This window comes from Callionymus lyra, chromosome 6 (assembly GCF_982586985.1).
Source record: "Callionymus lyra chromosome 6, fCalLyr1.hap1.1, whole genome shotgun sequence".
Classification (NCBI taxonomy): Eukaryota; Metazoa; Chordata; class Actinopteri; order Syngnathiformes; family Callionymidae; genus Callionymus; species Callionymus lyra.
Genome location: NC_141823.1, coordinates 25,135,760 through 25,157,729, shown reverse-complemented (window position 1 = coordinate 25,157,729; position 21,970 = coordinate 25,135,760). Strand labels below are relative to the sequence as shown.

General features: G+C 37.2%; 3 protein-coding genes across 3 annotated transcripts in view; 2 read left to right on the top strand and 1 right to left on the bottom strand.

Moving 5' to 3' along the window:
- kcnq1.1 (potassium voltage-gated channel, KQT-like subfamily, member 1.1) overlaps window positions 1-5,565 on the top strand; it is a 61,653-nt gene extending 56,088 nt beyond the window's left edge. Inside the window, exons 14-17 of the mRNA XM_087794429.1 lie at window positions 2,017-2,111; window positions 2,213-2,259; window positions 2,349-2,410; window positions 4,077-5,565. Coding sequence (XP_087650555.1) covers window positions 2,017-2,111; window positions 2,213-2,259; window positions 2,349-2,410; window positions 4,077-4,277 — 405 coding nt within the window. The 3' untranslated portion in view covers window positions 4,278-5,565. The remainder of the gene's footprint in view (window positions 1-2,016; window positions 2,112-2,212; window positions 2,260-2,348; window positions 2,411-4,076) is intronic.
- Window positions 5,566-6,461: 896 nt separating this feature from the next.
- On the bottom strand, window positions 6,462-7,801 carry cdkn1ca (cyclin dependent kinase inhibitor 1Ca). Its single transcript, XM_087793246.1, has 2 exons — window positions 7,426-7,801; window positions 6,462-7,344 (listed from the first exon to the last, which is right to left on the bottom strand). Exons 1-2 carry the CDS (start codon window positions 7,799-7,801, stop codon window positions 7,250-7,252), a joined length of 471 nt encoding a protein of 156 aa, XP_087649372.1. The 3' UTR covers window positions 6,462-7,249.
- Window positions 7,802-13,412: 5,611 nt separating this feature from the next.
- trpm5 (transient receptor potential cation channel, subfamily M, member 5) overlaps window positions 13,413-21,970 on the top strand; it is a 29,286-nt gene continuing 20,728 nt past the window's right edge. The window contains exons 1-4 of the mRNA XM_087793244.1: window positions 13,413-13,515; window positions 13,578-13,758; window positions 21,248-21,414; window positions 21,529-21,706. Of these exons, the coding sequence (XP_087649370.1) occupies window positions 13,435-13,515; window positions 13,578-13,758; window positions 21,248-21,414; window positions 21,529-21,706 (607 nt within the window). The 5' untranslated portion in view covers window positions 13,413-13,434. The remainder of the gene's footprint in view (window positions 13,516-13,577; window positions 13,759-21,247; window positions 21,415-21,528; window positions 21,707-21,970) is intronic.

Sequence of the window (21,970 nt, the reverse complement as noted above, 5' to 3'; positions counted from 1 at the left end):
AACCTTGAGGGACTCCAGAGTGATGCACTAAATGTATCCGTAAGATCAGGTTGTCGCAGGAATAGAGCAAAATAAACGTATTTGAAATTCATAGGATTATAGAGCTTCATGAAAAAACTGTCTTTATTTTCAGAGCCCACTAGACCCCTTCCATAATCTATTAATTTGAACCTGTAATCACTTATACTCTTATAGGACACTTCTTCATGGATCTACACATCACTAGATTTGAAGCGCCCATCAAATTATTAAGACAAACCCAAAGATGGCATTAGGAGACTGATAGAATATTCAAGGCATCCCACTAGTCAGAGTCAAAAATTGCCTTTTATTGAAAAATGCAAAGTCTAAAGTACAGGGTGTTCACAGCTTAATGCAAAAAGGACATTCCAAATAATAATGTGCAAAACCACAATAAATGCTGATTTTGTTACCCTGCAGCTCTCAAAAATGTGTTTTGGAATCCTTCAGAATTCTCTTTCATTATTATACGGAGAACAAAGTGCTTTTGAGGTAGACAGAGCAAGCTGAGGTGAGGAAAGAAATAAACCTCTTATATTTCAACGCGCAATAATTCAACATAGGAATACAGATGAATGTCAAAAGTCCAAGTCTAAGAAATAAACAGACTAGCGTGGTGTTCTTTCATAAATTATCCTTTTAAAAAAAAAGTTTCAATCTAACCTTGTCATTTGTCTTTTTCAGTAGGATTTCTTTTTTTTAAGGCTTTGTATACTTCATACAATCCTGCAATTCACAACAAAAATCTGACGTTTTCAGATTTAAATAGTTTTAAACAATATTAAACTTCAAGTCATTCACAATGATTGTTCTCTAAACATCATACACGTACAATCCTAGAGTTTTAAAACTACCACCTTAATTAAACCAACTTAAAAACTGAAATCAAACTGTTTACATCTGTGTTAAAACAATTTGTTCAGCGGAGAGAAGAACATTTTTTATTATTTCTGATCTGTATTTTACTTTTCTTTTACATTTTGTTTGTCATTATTGATGTTTAATGATGCTATTTTAAGCTATATCTTAAAATCATTTATATTATCTATATTTATTTCTCAAAGTCATGTGAGTATTTTATGTGTAATGTGATCATAATTTGTGCCGTGTGATGATTTATGGGTTTCATGTGAGCAGTTTATGTTCAAATTGAAGATCTTTCAAGTCATTTTTACTTCTCTGGAGTATTATTGAAGTATAAGTGCCAAATGCGTGAAGAATTTCACACAGGTTAGTTTTTTCATTTCAGTAGGTCGAGTGTTTTTACTCCTTTTTCTGAAGTGTTCATCTGCCTCATTGAAGTTCAAATATATGGTAGATTGGAAATTCCTTCTACATCTGTTACGCTCTTCATCGGGTGTAAGTTTAAACAGCATTTGAAGATGATCAGGTTAAACTTGCTCTGCACTCTCGAGACAACGTCTGTCTTACCACATCACTGATGAGCTCTTATTAAATTCACTCTTGTTTATCAGGGGACACAGATTTTAGTTGGCCCAAGTTGTAACAGGAGGTAAATCTCAAAGCGTCGGACGTGATTGATGACAGCGTGTCCTTAAATTGTTTTTCTACCAAAGTAAGTTGGAGAGGTTCCCAAAACAAGCCCCCTAGATTTCACTTTGTTGTTTGATCTGCATCAATTTGGCGACTGTGTCTTCTGTGCTCTGCTGAAAAACAAATGTTCGGCTGAAATGAAGAAAAAAGCCTTTACCTCATGTTTCTTTTAAGTCTATGTTACCCTTATTTCATGTGTCTAGACGTATAGAAATTCAAAAGCAAGATAACAATAGATAAATAAGTGAACGGAAGACGGCGGAGTCAAATAAGTTCACGTAACTTTTCTTTATCAAACAAGAATCTCACTTAAAAGCACGTCTGCTCCAGTTTTCGAGCAGACATTTGGAGTGCAAGTCATCAGCTGGATACTTTTATAAGAGTGTGTTTCTCAGTGCTTCTAAATTATTAAACTGACATGTATACTTTTTGATTGAACAGCGAGCACGGAAGCCATATGACGTCCGGGACGTGATCGAGCAGTACTCCCAAGGTCACCTCAACCTTATGGTGCGAATCAAAGAGGTGCAGAGGAGGTAAAATAATAAAAAACAGTGATTTTGTTTCTTTTTTACTTCTTGGAATTGGTGTCCTTGAAGTACATTGATAAAATATTTATTCCGTCTCTATCTAACAGACTGGACCAGTCTTTAGGGAAGATATCCCTGTTCCAGATAAACCCAGGTAAGAGAAATATAATTCAGACACTCTTTGAAAATATGTTTTCAAGGACAATAGATTCTGATCTTAACGTTCACTCTTTGTTGTTGAAGATCGAACCGGTGATCAAAGCAGCAACTCCATCGGATCCAGACTCAGTCGAATGGAGGACAAGGTTAGTTAATCAACACCTTTATCTTTATCTAAAGTCAAGAAACCCCTCAAATGTATTTTTCAAAAGAAAAAGTCATCATCAGAATATGTTGTTTTGTTTTACTTGTGAATAATAGACACTTGAACACAGAATCATTTTCGTTGGATTTGATATGTCAGAATCACCTCCTGCCGTCCCAACACATGACCAAATCAATGTCCCTGGACCAAGCTAAAAAGAAACATGACAAAAGCTTTGTGGGAGGCAATTTGTTGGGAGTTCTTTCTCAAACTTTTTATTGAACTATGTTCACAAACGATTTTCGTGTTGTGACAGTAAAATGATTTTAGCGTCTTGTAAGTGCTAGAATTAAGTCTATTTGTAACACAGTTGGGGTCGAGGTGCAAGAATGAGCAATGCTGCAGTCTTGGAAAATACTTGCTGGAAATCTCTTTTAGCTGTTCGGAGCAAACAGCCCGAGGATCTCAAAATCCATCTTCAAAACACATTTTGACATTCTCACAATAGATGTTTGGGAAGTAGTTGAATCTGCAATTTATGTTTGCATTTCTTCTATTTACCAACCCCCGTTTTGCCAAACAACAAAAAACTTTACATCTGCGTTATGTTTGTCATTTCAAAAAAAGACCTTGGATTCTCTATTTAAAGGCAACATTTTTCACTCTTGAGTTCAATCTGAACACAAAAATGTTTGACCCTGAAAGTAAGAGTCAGGATGTCTGCGACTAAAAGAGTAATCTAAGAGATGAAAAGGGCTTCAATAACATCTACTTTTTGTATTGAATTTGTCGTTGAGATTCAGATGGTTTCAAAGAGTTTGAATTGAGTGTCACACAAAAAGATATATCGTTGTGTAAATGGCAAAAGGTAAAGAGAGATAATTTATTTTCTTTCAATCCTTTAGAAATTATTTAAATACATTCTTATATATATATATGCATCTTGCTTTGTAGGAGGAGTTAGATAACATAAACGTAGGTAACTGTGGATGCAATATAGACTATTTGATGCTCTAGTTCTAACAAAGACACAATATTTTGTATTAAAAAGTGAAGCCGATGTGGAAGTCCAAAAAGCTGCAGTTCATTAAGTGTCCACTTGAGGCTGACTGCCGAAAGAAAAAAAGTCACAAACTCCCCCATTGAAAAAAAATGACTTTTACGACATTCAAAGGATTCGTAAAGCCTTTTTTCATCGGCCAATTAAAAATTCAAATTCCCAAACTCCGCCTCTTGGACTGGGTCTTGCTAAACCAGAAGACTGCATTTCCAAGATGGCCACGACTGCAGATATAAAGTATATATATTTACACATCTATACAAGGACAGCAGAGTATAGCGACTGATAACAATTAATCAATTGTTTCACACAAATTGTGGAAAGCAGATAAATTATTGTTCATGTTTGTGTTTTAGTAGCACAGCTGCTAAAGCTTACTAAGGCATTAATCTCATAGTATCATTAAAATTTATGTTGCGGTTAGAAATACCAAAAAATAATAAGAAGAATTAAAATGAGTACAGCCTGTGCCGGCAACTGGGTTGGTAATCCCTCCAAAGAATTGAGCAGGAGAAAAATACATTAAGAAAAGAGCAATTAAGCAGAAAAAAGTCGAATTTTCAATGCATGTTTTGGTGATTGTGGGCATTTTTCATGTCCAAACTAGATGACGCACATGGAGAACACGCTGAACAACATGTCGAGATCACTCGCTGCACTGTGCGGCCAAAGGGACATCGCGGGGATCAATGCAGAGGGAAGGACGGGACTCCAGACGCCCGACGCCCATATTCAGGAGAGCCTGCCAAGCTACAGCCAGCTGTCGTCCCTGCCCTATGGCACGGCGGGCAACGGCACCATCCAATAGAACAGAGGCTGATAACATCTGTGTACTGCTGATGTGGTGAAATTGATCAAGCGGCACTGAAATGTTATGGTACTTTTGATATCCTGGATATAACCACTATTGTAGTCCCCTATGATTACTCCAAATATTGAACACTTGTATTAGAAAACCCTTCTAGATTAGATTAGATTCTTATTAGAAAAGTCTTTTTTTTAAAGCTTTGTATAAAGTATAAGCCTTTATAAGAGTCGTGAAGGGGGCGTGGTGTCACTGACTTTTGTAAATGACAAAAAGCATGGCTATTACCCTGGTCTTTAAAGATCTGACCCAGGGGGCAGCAGATGGTGACCCCTTCCTTGGCCGGCCATCCATGGGGTGTCCATACATTCCGTCACACAAGTGGCCGCGTGGATAAAGGCACAAGTGACCATCTGCCTTCTGGTGTCCACGACAATGGACCCCACCCTTCTAAAGTGTGCTTCGTCCACTGGGCCTTTGTGCTGATTTGAGGAGGGGCAGCCATACGACTGGGTAATTGGTGCTATCTGTTGATTGGGAAACCACTGCAGCTGTCATCAAGTTGCACAAGAGTCGACCAAGATTCCTTTGCAACCTTATAAAAGTGTACCTCTAAATGCCTTTAGAGTTTAATCTACCAGCATTATATTAGCTGGTTATAAACTACCCTTAACATACATTCCTTCAAACAATGTCTAATCTTTGCAGTACTTCATCCCCAGAATCAGAAAGAACAGTATTTCCAGTGTTGTCAGAACAAAACAGGATTTTTTGTAAAAACAAATTAGGAATTTATCTTTGTGAATTGGAAAATGTGAGACAATCACCAAGGCTGCCATTTGAGCGCAAATATTAAACTGAAAACTGTTCTTTCTTTTTTCTCATTGAAGTTAAAACAAAAATCTGATTGAATTTAAAATGATTTGTTTTTAAGAAAGAAAAAAAGAATATTTCAAGCTATTGAACGACAATAATTACACTGGAATTTTTTGAAAGAAGTAAAAAGAAATGTTTCTATAAGGTGACAACAACATACTTCTTTAGTTCCTTTATTTAGACAGTATTCTCGTTTTTAAAAGAAAATGTTTGTTGCCCCATAAGTAGAATTAATTTACTATAATCAACTAATTCTTAGTTAGAATTCTATGGTATTTTTGAACAGCATTTATCTTGAAAATGTGACAGTAACACCTGAGTTTCATTATAATATTAATTTCAAGTGTGTGGTTTTTAACATGAATGTGTCTTGGCGTTTTAGTCTACAATTATAATAAAGTCATCAAAGCTGTGATATTTTTCCCCCCACATATATTTTTTTTAATTTACTTTCCTTTCTTTCCTGTCGATGCTGAGAAGTAGCAGCTGTATCATTCCGTGATATCCTAATTGAAATTCATCAGAGCATGATATTGTTTCATTCAGGTCACTAATGGAAGTAAATGCATAAAGACATGGCCAAGTACAAAAAATAATCATGGCTCATTTGAGTTTGCAATTAACATCTATTAATCAATCTGTGATGTAAACCGCCCCGGAGAAATATTGATTTCTGGCTAAATTAAGTCTTCATCTGTGGTCGATGAACTAAGCAGCTAGTCATTTTCTTGTTTTCAGAAAAACAATTGCACCAGGAGAGACCCAAGGGGGCTTTTTCAGACCCTCGGGAGCTTCATCCAAATGCATCGTATTCTTAAACAGTTCGAACAGTATTGATTCCGTGAATAAAGAAGCAGTTTTTGAATATTTCTTATATATTATATCTATTTCTTACTTTGCATAAACATGGTTAAGCTGATGTAAGGAAACAGTAGGTTTGGGTCGGGGCACATGCCATTAACAAAGGAGGCTTAAGAAGTGAATTAAACAAAAGAAACACTGAAAGAAAAGACCTGGTGGGGGGTTAGAAGCCCACGGGCTGATTTGCAGGTGAAATAAATGGCACACTCTGCTTTTGTAGCTATTGTGCTCCTGTCTGACCAGATGGCCTCCTGCGATCCTTCAGGGCACAATGACAAACTATATTCGGGGGGGCGGGGGGGGGGACTTATCGATCCAACATTCGTCATCGTTCAAATTTAGGTGCTTCTGATAAGAGCAATCTCATTTAAACTGCGTTTGCTTTGACTTTTGCATGTTTGCCAAATCAAATAAATGTGTTTATTTATTAACACTTGATCTAGCGTTGAATCTCAGGCGGCCATTTTAAGTCAAATTAGTAATGGTCTTTGTCACAAATGTATTGAGGCGAATCTTTCTTCTGAATAACGTGAAAAACATTAAATTCTTAAACAATGAAAAAAGCTAACAGTAACAAACTAACTGGTATGAACCTCTATATTTCAAACCTTCGACTCAAACTATTATCGTAGATGCGTCTCGCAACAACAACTGTTAAATAACTGGATCAAATATGAAGTCAATTTGTTACCTTATGTAACATTTCATAAATGCAAACCTGTAGAGAGTAATAAGTGCAGACTAAGAGTCTCAAAGCTGAAAATAAATAAGACTTTCAAAAGGTCTGCAACACCTCATTAGTCATTACATCCCATCATCAACACACATGAGAGCACCAACTTCATTTCACTTTTTTTTATTAAAATAGCAACATCTTTTGTTTTGAACGAGACAGAAGATCAGTCCCTCGTGAACATTTAAGAATTCAAAAATAGTGCTTTATATTTGCTCCGAACGAATATTTCACCAAAGGACAAGAAACAAAACAAAGAATTACATTAAACCATAAATAAAAAAATAGTTTAAATAAAATAAATAAAGCAGAAGGACAGACATTAAAGAGAAATAAACATCCAATAATTAACTTGAGGCATATTTTTCATTGCGACAACAAAGAATTAAAACAACTTAAAAAGTAACTCCAGTCAAGGAATCGAGTGTGTGTAGCACGTGGGCAAAATAAGATAGTGCAGTTATTATCACAAGCTCTGGTTTTGTAAAAGAGTCCAATCGGTTTTTCATCTGATTGTTTTGCACGGTGACGTTTCACTGGAGCTCGTGTGTTGGAATTTCATCCTCAGCTCTGAAGTCCTCCTGCGCTTTACGAAGAAGTCTGTCAAGAAAAATAAAACATATATTAGAGTGGTCGGCGATTAAAGATGTTTAGCTAACCGTTGTTGTTTTTTCCTCTTACCTGTAATTCTTGCATTGCTTCTTGACACGTCCAAGGATTTCACAAGCTTCCTCTTGACGCGGACTGGGGTGATTTCTGTGTTTTTCGTCGGTGTGTTTGAGATGCTGGAGCAGTTCTCCTGGTCAGTGCCTTCCTCGCAGCTGACCACACTCTTGCTGGACTCCCTATAGATGCTAGCCGCAGAGTCTTCCTGGATTTCCACCCACTGGAACCGGCCTGGAAGTGGCGAGTCTGTCTGGAAGTTAAAGTTCCAACGATGGTTTTCTTGCTCAGAGATCTCCTTCAGTCTTTGCTTCAGGTCTTGACGCAGACTGTCGTGGTCGACTGGTCCAAACAAACTCCTGCGGGCGGACTCCCCTTGTCTGATGCCGGCCATCTTCAGAAAAGTTTGGAAGGGAAGATGTTGTTCTCTGGGTTTATCCTTGTTGCTCTGGAATCTTTCCTCCTGCAGAGACATTTAAAGGCTGCAAGGCGCAAATGTCTGTTTGTACACAAAAAGAGGTGGATGCTGATTGGCCATCGATGGCTGAATAGGAAGGATAAGGTATGGAGGAGGGGTGGAAAGGTGGGGGTCATTGATTTTGAATGGGAGACAAGTGAGGCCTCAACAAAAGGTCATGTGTTTGTTCTTGTTTGTCTTCAAGCGAAACACCCAGGAAAGCATTTTTTCTCTCAATAAATTCTTACTTTTTTATTAAATATTTGAGTAATAAGCCTGATATATAGGATGGTGTTTTTTCATGTTGTAAAAATTGCTGAGTCGGGTTAAGAAAAAAGGTAGAAGATTTAAGCTACACACTGCTGACATATCATCCAGAGAACCTTGTCTATGTGTCCTTCAATCAATTCACTTGAATAAGAAATAAAACAACCCTTCAGTAAGACCTTGTGTCGACGATGTTTGTACACGTCATCCATCTATTGTAGCCAGTTACCACAAATGCCTCTTCTTGTTCAATGTTAGCACCACTTTCAGACCAATTTACTGTGAATGAATGCAACCTGTCATTTTTTGTTACATGTTCAGATCCCGTTGAGTCTCTCTCTTTATACATTGTTGTGAAATAATCAACATGTTAGCACCTTCGCTGCTGCTGCATAATAATAAAACAGTTCAGATTTAGACTTATTCTGTTTTCTTTAAAAAAAACAACAACGAATTATCCTGCTCTACATTTAAAATCCAAGACCAAGCATCAACCCGAACATTTTAACATAACATTTATGCATTTATCAATGTATACTAAATTAAAGAAATAGACATAGACTTAGAGATTTATGATTTAACCGCTGACATTGTTATCTTTCTTGAGTGCTGTGTGTGTTACAGGAAGTCAGTTAGAGCGAAAGAAAAGCTCATTGTGGTAGAAAGCTAATGTAAATGTTTGTAGGTCCACAAACAGTAGGTGAGTGGGAGGGAGGGAGTGAAGACTAGAACTGCCTTTGGAAGTGTTTATTAAGTATTTGTGCAGAAATTATAATTAAATAAAACATGCCACAAATATAAATATATAGTACTTTATATATTTTTATTTACATTATGATGGTTGACAAAGTAAAATGCTGAACATAATTCAATGAATCTTCATGGAAAGTTTAAATAAAAAATATATTTAGTGTTTTAAATTGATTTTTGTAAAACCTCACATAACGTTTTGAGCTCAATCATAATTAAGGACTTCCAACCTGCTCAAAAGTAACAATAAAATGTCTCTGAAATCACTTATTTTCACTCACAGGAGGGATTTTCTGTGTTATGCTAGAGCAAAATTAGAGGTTTATGCACAATTGGCCACATGGGGAGTAAAAAGAAAAGTTTGATTGAAACCTTTAGTGACGCATGTAAAACTCAGAAAGTAAAATTCACTTTTTTTTGAGTAGATACTAATAAGCAGGGTTGACAACACATCAAACGGCACAAAAACACAAGACGAGAGCAGACCTGTCCTCATTCATCATGAACTCCATCTCATTCCCTTCTATTTCCATCAATAGTTTTACATTTTGGGGAGAATTTTTGACAGTTACAATCTCATCTTGCTAAGGAATTCTATTCATTTCCCCTGTCGCTTATCTTCATGTTACAAACCTCAAAATCATGCAAAATGAAATAGAAATATTTCTTAGAATCATATTGTGCCGTGTAAGTATTTGGGTTCGTCATGCCAGCCCAGTTTAATGACAATCTCTGCAGGGTGACATGGATTTTCCGTCTCAGGCTGAATGAAGTGACATGTGACTGACATGCAAATTACCACGGAGAGTGATTTACCTGACCTCGGTTTTGTCTGAGTAAAAGAGTGTGAGGTTGAACTTTACTTCAACTATGGAGGGGAGACACGACATGGCTCTGGTGAGTGTGCTGTACATTATGGACGCTGTACTAACTATTGAAGTCAGTTATTGTACGTTTTTTTAATATGATAATGACACACTTCTGTACACTCAAGTTATTTACATTTAATGGATTGAACAATATCAGTGTTTTGTTAAATTAGCGTTAAAGTAATTTTCTTAAAATCTCCAAATCCCTAATGACCAATAAGAGGCATTAACGTTTTAAAAGGATTAAGAACGCTAAATGAGGTGGAATATAATGGTCCATCTTTGAAAGGTTACTAAAAATAGCAAAGCTGCTGTCAGATCGAACATGTTCATTTCTGTCAGTAGAATCAAAAGGTCGAACTAACGCTGATATTTTTCAACATGATGTTCTTTTCCTTCAATTGGAACCGTCTCACTCCAGAGGTGAAGGATGTTAAGGGGCTGTCGAAACGTGTCTAATATAGACGTCAAAATCTGGGATCAAATCCAGTGCTGAAAATTATATATCACTTTTTAAAATCCAGTATCATACACATAGCTTCATAATACACATAATATCCATTTATTATATTTACATTCCAACTGCCACATATTTTAATAGTCAAATGTCACTTTATGATTACCTTTAAATGACACATATTCAAAATGTATGAATTGTTTTCCACTATTAATGGTCCACCGTAGGATTTATGAGCCCCCTAATGAGGTCAGGACACACAGATTTTTGCATCCAAACCATCATGTTTGCATGTCAGACGTCCTTCCTTTCCAGAGCTCTAGCTGGTAGTCAAATACATACACTCGCCACAAGGAAGAGGCTTTAACACAAATTGGCTCTCCGTCTGTCAGACCGTCACCAAACACTAGAAAGGTCACTCTGGTTTAATGATCTCATCATGAAAGTTAGGAAGTCCATGTATACACACTCTAAAGCAGTGTTTAATCAAGACAATGACATTTATTTTTGAGATGAGAAATATGTCTACTAGCGTTCAATTATCATGTTAAGAGCTGGAAGTGTTTTTTAGAATTCACTGAAATGACAGATTTCCAGTTGGGTAGTATGTATGAAAGAAGGAGAATAACTCTTTAATCCTCAGCATTGAATTAGAATCATAAACAGCTTTATTGACAATTATATTAACAACACACATGGGATTTTTCTCTGGCTGTTTTTGTCTCCTTAGGAATTTCTATTATTGTATTTTTTTTGTGCAATCAAAACGGAAATAAAAACAAGATTAAATAAATGAATGAAAATATACAAGAAATGTGCACAAACTTTAAACTCTCCTTTTCCGCATTGCATGAACACTTTCATCTATTGTAACCAATTTGTTTTATTGACTTGTTTTATTGACTTGTTTTAACGCGTCTGCCTTCTCATTTTATTTTATTTCATTTTTTGTGTGTTTTATTGTATTGTGTTGTTTTAATGTACAGTTTTGTTTTATTGTTTTCTTTGTAAAGTTAACTTTAGTGCTCAGAAAGGAACTTTTAGATATCATTTATTATTATTAATATTATTAATTAACACTTTGTCTCTGGGTCAAGATGAACGACCTCCACCACTGTAAGTTGACCCTGAGGCAACACAAGAGATACCACAAACAGTTTGTTTTTCGGGCCTTCGGGTCGCCTTGACCCAGAGACAACACAAGGGTTAAAATAGTGCAAGACCAGCCAAGTGCAACATGGAATAACATCTGATCAAAAGTCCCAGAAAACTATCAGCAGAAAGTCCAGGGTTTTGCACCACAAAGACACAATTTCCAAGGACCGCTGTGCCGTTTGCGACGAGATAAGAAGATGCTTGTGTGATTTTAGGGAGCGATGCAGCCTCAGACGAGGTGTTTGAGATGTGGCGAGGTACTGCAGTGGTCCGAGGAGCACAGGTGAGTGCAAATGAAAAACAATCACGACACAGACGGTTGCATTCGTAGTAGACATGAGTCGTCAAAGGTGTTTACACTAGAGAGATGCTTCGGAAAGTAACGTCAGATTGATCTTACATTTAATGACACACACTTAAAGCTCCTTGATTACACCGTCATAAAGCAGGAGCTTCTTGTACTTGGACATGATGAGACACACTTTGAATGGTGCCTCGATTGATGTGCTGGCCTGCAGCATCTCTTGAAGTCAAACACTAGACGTTCACACGAGTGGAACAGAAGGCACCGTTGGATAGAAAACGTTCATCTTGTTCATGTATTAATGTTTTATTTATGCTTAGTATTTAATTTTGCATGTTGTTAAATATGAAATTACTGTATATTTATATTCATAAAAAATGTTATTGGTTGCATTTTATATGTTGACTTCATTGGATTCTATTTTAATTTGCTATTTATATTTAAACACTTCTGGTGTTTGCTCACATAAGAACAGCAACTGCAGTCTGAGTCAGACTAGCCGTGCAATATAAACTAATCAGAAGCAACAACAGGCGGGTCGATCTGTCATTACAGAACCACTTGGGGTTCTTCACTCTTGAGCCAAACTTAAATCGGGAGAGTTCTCGCTAAACTTTACGATAAATTCCCAAAACGCAAATTTAATATGAAGAAATAAACGCTCGGCTTTCAACTTAAGAGAATTGAATCAGTTAAGTCTTCCTTGTAATCCTTTTACTACCACGGTCATACTCTATAGTCTATACTGTTTAAATCCATACCTGCTCATCCTTTTTTAATTATTTATTCGTTCATCCATTTTTCTCTATATCCATTCATTGTTTAAAACAAATTTGGATTTTCAGCCAATTGAAAGGTCTCAGATCATTAAATATAGCAGGTTAAAGATTTTGAATTCATAAATTTAAATACATTGATCATTAAAACATAATATTTCAGAATTGACTCTCATGTCAATGTCAAAGAAAGTTTATGAAGCTATAAATCAATATTTATCCACAATCACTGCCATAGATGTAGAGGATGAAGACTAATATCCCACAACATATCACAAAAATTCAATATAGACTTGTTGAGAAATAATTAATTAAATTACATATTTTTTAAACTTCATATTTGTGTGAAGAATGCTGATGAGATATGAAATAATCAGTAGCCAATTGAATAAGCTTCACATTTGGGTTTATATACTTGTAAAACTGAAACTAAAGGAGTAAGTGCCTCACCAACCATTATAACTCACGTCACTGAGTCTGACTGCTGACTCAGTTCTCCTTATCTCAAATGTTAAGTCAACACTTTACAGATAAAGAATATGAGATTAAGCCGGATAAAGATGAAGAGTAAAACATCTGAAGTCCGTAAAAAACCATATCCTCCTCATGGTTCCTCTGGCTCAGCAGGGAGTCGCAGCAGCGTCGTGATCATAAATGAATGAATGCTGCGAGTTGTGTTTTACTCCACATAGAACCAGTGCCGTGATAAATTAGACGTGAAGTAAACAGAGCTTCTCTGTTGCACATAAATAACAGTGACTGAGTTTTCTATCATCACTGTACGCCGGTGGGAGGTAATTAGACTCAATAATTCTACAATTTTACCCTTTTGGGACAAATTATTTATAGTGAAAACTCTTTCTAATATGAATGTTTTATTCTTATGAGCACTATAAACCGGTGCATTGTCATGTAGTGTTCTGCTGGGCTGCTCATGCTGCTCCACCGAGGATGAGACTCTGGAGAATGCAGCCAGAGGCCTCACGGGCAGAATGAAGAGAGAACGCCGACTCTGGGCAGCTGGACGAGTGGGCGACATTGACTTCGTTGGCCCGACAAAGACACGAGGGAAGGTAGTGGACATCATGTGAGATTCTATAATGGAAAGCCAACTTTCTAAGAACATGTGATGCAGTTCATGAGGGTCGGCAGCGACACGGATCCGGTGCAGATCTTCCAAATGCTGACAGAAGACTGGGGTCTGGCCGCGCCACACCTGGTGGTGGCCTTGGTGGGCGGAGACGAGCTGGCCCAGATGAAGCCCTGGCTCAGAGACACCCTCAGAAAAGGTCTTGTGAAGGCCGCACAGAGCACAGGTGAGCAGTGTTTGAATATACTCAGTCTTTGTAAGTATTTATTCCTTTAAAAAAACATATTTTGTTTCCATTTACTTGGCATCAATAAGTGGCTGTTTTAATGTGCTGCATATCAATCTGATGCCAGAAGCTGGAAGCTGTCAGTGCCAGTTACTCATTCATTTAATTTAAACCATAATTATTTTTTAAAAAGCTCAACATTGTAAACAGCTGTGAAGGACTTTATTTAAGACAATTAACAATTGGCAGATTATGACTTCAGTGACAACTCGACGCAATTCATGTTTAATTACCTTCGCATGATTTACCGTTGACTAACGATGAAAAGTTTCTGGAGCACCAGCTTTGATTTGACATCAGGTCAGAGTAAAACTTTTAAAGTCAGATATAAGTTGTCAGCAGCAGACAAGACAATTAACACCATCAAGCTAATTAGCAGAATTGTTCTTTGTCATTGTTGTAAGACTGATTATAGTTGTCAAAATATCTAAACTGCATCTCTACAATGAAAAAAAGACATTTGTATATGTGTCCTAATCTTATGAGTCAACAGTTTCATTTCAAACTCTTCATTTATAAAGTCCACTCTTATAATGTTGGTGATTGTCTTGTGCTATTTCTTGTAATAGCCTTCTTAGATGCTGCCATTAGTATTTAAAACAAATATTTGTCTCCCTTTTGTACAATATTTGAATTTATGCCCAAATACAATACCGAACTTAAATGTGGAATATTATTCCCCAAGATATTTTCAATGACTTTAGTAATATTTAAGTAAGTAAGTAATATTTATTTATATAGCGCTTTTCCAGACCAGGGTCACAAAGCGCTTTAACAATCAAAACAATACTCAATAAAGTATATACTTTAAAGATCAAGATAATACTGAGAACAACACAGGAGTTCCAGAAAATCAAGGAAAAGCCTGAACAAATAGAAACGTCTTAAGATGTTTCTTAAAGGAGTCAGTAGACTCCATCAAGCGCAAAGAGAGATGAAGATCGTTCCAAAGCTTAGGAGCAACAGCCAACAAAAAGATTTCTCTCCTCTGGTCCTGAGCCGTGTTCAGGAACCATAAGTAGATTCTGATCCACAGACCTCAGAGCCCGAGCTGGGGTGTAAGGCTGGATCAGATCAGTGATGTAAGGAGGAGCCTAACCATGAATAGCTCTGAAAGTAAGAACCAGAATTTTAAAGTTGATCCTGAAAGAAACTGGAAGCCAGTGAAGAGTTTTAAGGATCGGAGAAATGTGAGTTCTTCTACTAGAGTGGGTCAGAATTCTCGCTGCAGAGCTCTGAATCAGCTGCAGACGAGACAGCTCCTTCTTGTTAAGACATGAAAACAAACTGTTACAATAGTCCAGACGAGAAGAAACAAACACATGGATTACAAGCTCCAGATCATGTTTCGACAACATTTTCCTAAGTTTAGAGATTTTTCTCAGTTGAAGGAAACACCTGCCAATATTTCACAATTTCAGCACAGTACCAAAAAATGTGAGCATGAACTACATTGTAAGTAAGTAAGTAATTTTTATTTGTATAGCGCTTTTCCAGACATTGACATCAATTGCTCAAACACGGTTGATCGGATGACAGTTGCCTACTTTTAGTTTTTTGTGTAATAAAGAATCTAATGATGTTTTCACAACAATGTTCAATCCAGATACGGGAAGACATTGTAGATTGTTGCATGTATACTATGTATCCATTCTTTTTGAGAAATATTGATAAAGAACTCCTTTTCCCATTTTTCTTTTACATAATATGTTGTTTTTCATTTGTACCCAGAGAAGGAGCCAAACGCATCCATCTGTTGTATTATTTTTGGAATACTCATTTCTGTGTCACGGGGGGCAGGTCAGAAGGATAGTGGAAACAGTCACAAAAACAAGAGTAATTCCAAAAGTCAGTGTCTTTAATAAATGATATCCAAAAGTGGTAAATCGAAAATGGGCTCCAACATGGGCAAAAACAAAATACAAAATCGGGAACACAGGAGGCAGGGCACGGCTGGAAATGAACTCAGACCGGCTAACTAAAAAAGAGAGAAAAAACGTACTATAACAGTATCAGAAATTTCAAAGTTCAAGTCTTGGGTAGCGATCAGAGTGAAGCAAAACCTTTTGAGGAGACGCCATCAGCTGGTGATCTCTTCCCGCTTTGGAACTCCTTAAGAAGAGGGAATGGACCACCACAAATCAAATACCGCCGTGCACCCGACTCATGCTGAAAGGTTACAAAAAGCAAAATAAAACACTGTACAGGATTCATGACATTCTAGGTCTTGCAAATAATCATCTGCAAAAAAGTCCAATGATTTGTTTTTCATTTTTGATTTCTATACCCTTTAGTTCTTCATTTTGTTGGATTTCTTTGGCCAGTGGTTTGATACAGATGGCAAAAAGAGGTGGTGAGAGGCAGCAACCGTGTCGAGTGGATCTCTCGAATGTAATGTAGTTGGATAAAGATATGCATGGAACGGACAAAGATACCATTTATTCTTATTCTGGCAGTCGGTTTTTGATAGAGGGATCTTATAGATTGTACAAATTTCTCTAGCACAAGATGCAAGAATGGCCAATTCATATTATCAAACGCTTTTTCTGCATCAAAGCTTATTAGGACGGGTGAAGTGTTATCACGATCTACATGATCAATTACATGCAAAGTCCTCCAAATATTGTCGTGAGTTTGAAGTCCTTTAATAGATCCCGTCTGATCGTCATCAATTATGTCCTTCATGAATGTTTCATATCTTTATGCTATAATAGAGAGTAGAGTTTATAATCTAGTTTATATAATGTTTAACCATGATATCGGCCTATAATTGGACTAAAATGATAGCTTCGCTCCAAGATGGAGGGATCACACCATAATTAGAGCATGTGTGTAGTAGTGGAATCAACTGTTCACTGAATATATTATACCATTTATACGGTAAACCGTCACTACCTGCTCTCTCTATTTCCATTTTTGGTGCCATTAGAAGATCATTTTTCTTTTTGCCGATGCATGTTTAGTCAAGGAAAAGTTCTTGTTTGACTTGAGTCTGCAGAAGGTGGTTGTTTGTGAAAGTTTTCATAATCATTTTTAAATTGAGTTTCTATTCCTTCTGGATCAAAAGTAACCTGGTTAAGTGTGAGTATTTTTTTATTATGAACAGATCGATCCACTTTTAAGTCTTTTTACCTAAAGTCTAGTTCCTCACGGCCCCATCTCATAACATGACTTTTTTAAATACTTTTTTTTTCTAATTCTGAATTTAATTGTCTTTGTATGTTGTTCCGACACTTGAATCATCGGAAGTGGAGCGGAATCCTGGGTGTTTTTGTGTTGTTGTTCTTACCTTGATTTGATTTGTCAGGTGATTGTTGTTTTTCCTATTGTTGGATTTATATAATTTACTATTAAATACCACATTAAAGTCTCCTCCGCAGAAAAGTATCCCATCCATTTTATGATATTATATTGTCAAATAACTCCTTAAAAAAACCTTAGCACTGAGCATAAACACAAGTCACATTTTTATTTATTTAGTTTTCCTATTTTTACTATTATGTATCTCCCTCCTTCATCACTTATTTCTTTGGATAAGACAAACTTCAAAGATGTATGTATTTGTATTGTAACTCCTCTCTTACATCCATGTTCAAATGAACTATAGTATGTATTTTTAAATCCGAACTTCTTCAATTTCTCGTGTTCTGATTTTGACAAATGCATTTTCTTTGTAGGAAAATGGGATACGTTTTTTCTTATTTCAATTTTGACCTTATCCTTTGTCTTTTTATACGATTGTTTAACCGTTTACATTAAAAGACTTTTAATAGATTCTGTCATGTGTACGCATGTCCCTAAAATGCAATCCCCAACAAAAATGCAAAAACACACGGATCGAAAAAGAAAACAAAATAACACTCTGACTTCGAAAGGGTTGGGTGTAAAAGCCCAATTCTTGTGTTCCCTGTTGAAGGGAGGAGGAGAATGAGCTCCAGAGCTGTCGTTTCCCTCCCTAGTAAAATAAAAAAGAAAACAGAAAAACCTCTAATCCTATTCTAAAATTGTCCAACATTAGGTACCTAAGTTTTAATTTACATTTTAAACTTTGAACTAGAACTGTCAATTGACCCTTTTTCACTCATCTCATCAACTCTGTCATTGTTCATTTCGGATGTCATGTCTGAACTCATTCAGCTTCTCTTGTGCACGGTGAGCTGCCTCTCTCTCGCCTGATCGCCATGGCAACAAGTCACCCAGTCGCTGCAATTAGGGGGCGGGTCCTCTTCGTAATGGTCACCTGGATTCCACGTTCGTTGAAAGCTTGGGCCGCCTCCTCCGCGCTGTTGCAGTTGTGTAGTCCTGAATCCCAGAAGGTCTTTATTTTGGTGTAGGGCGTGTGGTATTTGATTCCTCTCTCTTGCAGCACCACTTTGATTGCCCCGTATACTTTCCTTTTCTCTACTACATGTGCTGCATAATCGTGGTCAAAGAACAGCCTTTTGCTTTCCTATTCAATTGTTTTCTTTTGCCATGATTTCTACAGGATCAACTCCTTCACATGAAACTGTAGGAAGTTAATAATAATTTATCTGTGCGGCGCAGTTGCTGCCGGCTTCGGAGTCAGCCCTCTGTGAGCCTGCTGGATTTAAACAGTTAGGAAGTGCAAGTTGTTTTTTTTTAAATACAAAAGTTATGCAAAAGTTGGGTTAGATTTATTGACAATTTGCTCTAACTTTATAAAAGATCACAGCAACACGATTTGATTTCCTATAGAGATGAAGACATTTGAGTGTTTTCCTGACAAAAATTATATAGTTTTATGTAAAAAATGGTATGCGCAAAAGTTTGTGCACCCTTTTAATCACTTTCACTTCAAGATCCGTGGGGATTTATCGCTGACAGGTTGCGGCACCAAATTGCTTTGAATAGCTTGTGAGACCTTCAATTACAATAACAGAGGTAATTGCTGGCTGTGCTTGTCCTAGGTTCCTTTTTAGAGAGTGGCAACATGGGGGCATCTAAACAATTTCCAATGACCTAAAAAACACGGTCAGAAATATAGTGCAGAAATAAAAGGCCACAGTAACAGTCCTTGTGAAGGAACAGGCGAAGGACGGTTAGAAGGGTCACAGACAAGCCAAAGAAGACGCCTCCAGAGAACTACAAGAACATCTGGTCTGGCTACTGATGGTGTAGTCATTTATCGATCCACAATCCAGCCTACTTTGCACCAGGAAAAGCTTATTGGACGGGTGATGCACAAAAAGCCTTCCTTGAGTGTTCGCCACAAGAAGAGTTGCATGAGATATGCAAAAGTGCATCTGGACAAGCCAGAAGCATTTTAGAAAAAGAACACTATGGTCAGATGAGACCAAGAGAGAGATATTTGGTCAGAACAAGAGGAGGTATGCATGGGAGAACAAATTCCATTAGAAGAACTAATGGTCTACTGTGATATTTGGTGGAGGGTCCATCATGTTATGAGGTTGTGTGGCTAGCACAGAGACTCTCAGTATTAGCAGATTCTTGACAAGAATGTTTAAGAATCGGTCACAAAGTTGAAGCTACGTCAGGGGTTGCATTTTACAGCAGGGCAATGATCCTAAGCACTGTTTAAAAATCCACATAGGAATTCAAGCAGAAGCACAAGTACACTCTTCTGGAATGGCCATCCCAGTCCCCAGACCTCAACAAACAGTGAAAATGTATGGATTGATTTGAACTGTTTGGTATGGAGGAATGATCCAAAATACCACCTGCCAGACTTCAGGGACTTGTCTGTGGCCATAGGAGGCATCTACAGGCTCTACTTAACATTAATGGAATTATTTCTTTAGGGTGCCCAAATTTATACACACATAAAAATGTTTCGGTTGGACCAAAAAAATGATTTCACTACTGAGATGTATATTTAATTGTATTTGTAATTTATATTTGTAGAGCACTTTTCTCAGACCAGGGTCACAAAGCGCTTAAACAATCAAAACAACACTAAAATATATGCTAAAAGGTCAAGACGACACCAAGAAAAACAAGCTCAACAAGTGACAAAAAGGGGTGCCTTTTACAAACCGCTGTAATTCTTTGACAAATTCCGTCACTGACTTCCCCTCTCTGTCTTCTGGTACTCCCTAGAACTGAAGGTTATGTCTTTGGGAGCGGCTCTCAAGATCAGATCTATTTTCTCCTGCATCTTTACATTTTCTTTAACCATCGCCAGGAGGGTCTCCTTCACTGCAGTGCAATCTGACTCCCGTTTTCCGCTGTTCTGCCTCCGTTATTCTTGCCTTTTGAGTTTGTAAATCCCTCAGTAAGTCTACCTTAAATGCTTTAAGTTCAGCTTTGAGTTGGTCCAGCAGGTACCTCCAGTTAGCACTCGCTTCGGTGTTAGCATCTCGGACAGCCCCGTGGTCTCAATGTCCACAAAGTCCAACAGAATTATCACCTAAGATTTCATTTTAAATTCCTAACCAAATTTCCAATTTTTTTTGTTGTTTTGACCATGCCATTTTGACATGTTTTGATAATAACAAAGTTATCACCTCTCTGGAGTGACATCAACAATGACATTAGTGGAGCAAAACACAAAACATACTGCGGATGAAAATCATGATCACAGAGTAACACTAGAAAAAACTCATTCAATTCAATTCAATTCAATTCAATTTTATTTAAAGTGTCTTTTCATAACAAAGTTATCTCAAGTCACTATACAGTTGAAGTAAGACTATAGTTGATTAAGGAAAAACAGATCCAGCAATTCAATAAGTTATAAGCAGCAGGATGAGAAATACAAGAATATAAAGGGTTGTCAAGGTTGTCGGCACATGAAAGGGTAGATCTGACACCACGTACTGGAACAAGCATGTTTTTGTAGTTTGCAGCTGGAGATAATTACTGATATGGATATATTCATTAGACAGGGAAACTGTAGAAACTGAAGAAAATAAGTGATTTTTTTTCTTCACCTGCATCTTAATAATAAATGGTATACATGCATCCTTAGCTAGTTGAAAGCTATATTTCTGAGTTAAATTGACACCTTAGTAACGATTGTGTATTTGTGCCTTAGATAATGTGAAGGTTTTAAAAAATAATTTTCATCCTGTGAGTGATTTCGTAGAAATGTCCAGGGTGAATAGTATTTACCTTCCTTATATGAATAAGCACAGTGTGGTCGTCTGTTCCCACATAATAATCAGTAAATCCACTGTCAGCTGTTCAGGGCTCACATTTTGCCAAGGTGAGAAAATATTGATTAGAAGTGCATTAGAATTAGCTTTAAATTTATAATGGGTAATGAAAGTGAATTAGAGATTAAGATGGCATTATTGACATTTACACATCGATAAGTCTCTATCTCTGATCAGTAATGAAAAACCTGCTCTCGCACCTACACGAGATGAATGGATTCTAAACGACAATCTTTTAATTTCTCACACTGTGATACGAAAAAAAAAGACTCAAGTGTTTTTCCATCCACTAGGGGCGTGGATCCTGACAAATGGCTTTCGCTTTGGCATCACAAAGCATTTGGGCAAGGCTGTACGAGATCACTCCTTGGCAAGCACCTCTTCAAAAGTTCGTGTTGTGGCCATTGGCATCGCACCCTGGAATATGATCCACAACAGAGAGGCACTGCTGGCGGCCAAGGTTTAAACACAGAAATATTCTATAATAAACTGCAGTCAGCAGAATCTACGTGAAGATGATGAAGCTTCTCTGCTCTACATGGCTTGTGCTTTCCCTCGTAATTAACTGCTGTAGGTGGATGCGCCAGCTGTCTACAAGCCTCAGGATCTGCCCCATGGGTCAGTGTATTCTCTGGACAGCCACCACTCTCACTTCGTGCTGGTAGAGGAAGACCCCAACAGACCAGGAGCCACCAGTGAAATGAGGGTGAAGCTTCTCAAACACATCTCTCTTCAGCGCACTGGCCATGGAGGTAATGATGCAACCAACATAAACAACGGTTTAAAATCAATCAAACCAGCAATTATCGACCAATTCTTAGCTGAGAATCATTTATGCAATAGCCCGTATAGAAATTGAAAAAACCGCCATGTAGTTATATTAGTCGCACTGATGAGTTTTCAAAGGTCTGACTTTTCTTCCCACCAACAGTATATACATTATATGTACTGCCTTTAACAGTCACATAATAGTCACATATTTTACTGACTTGATTGAATATTGTATTTTTATTAAG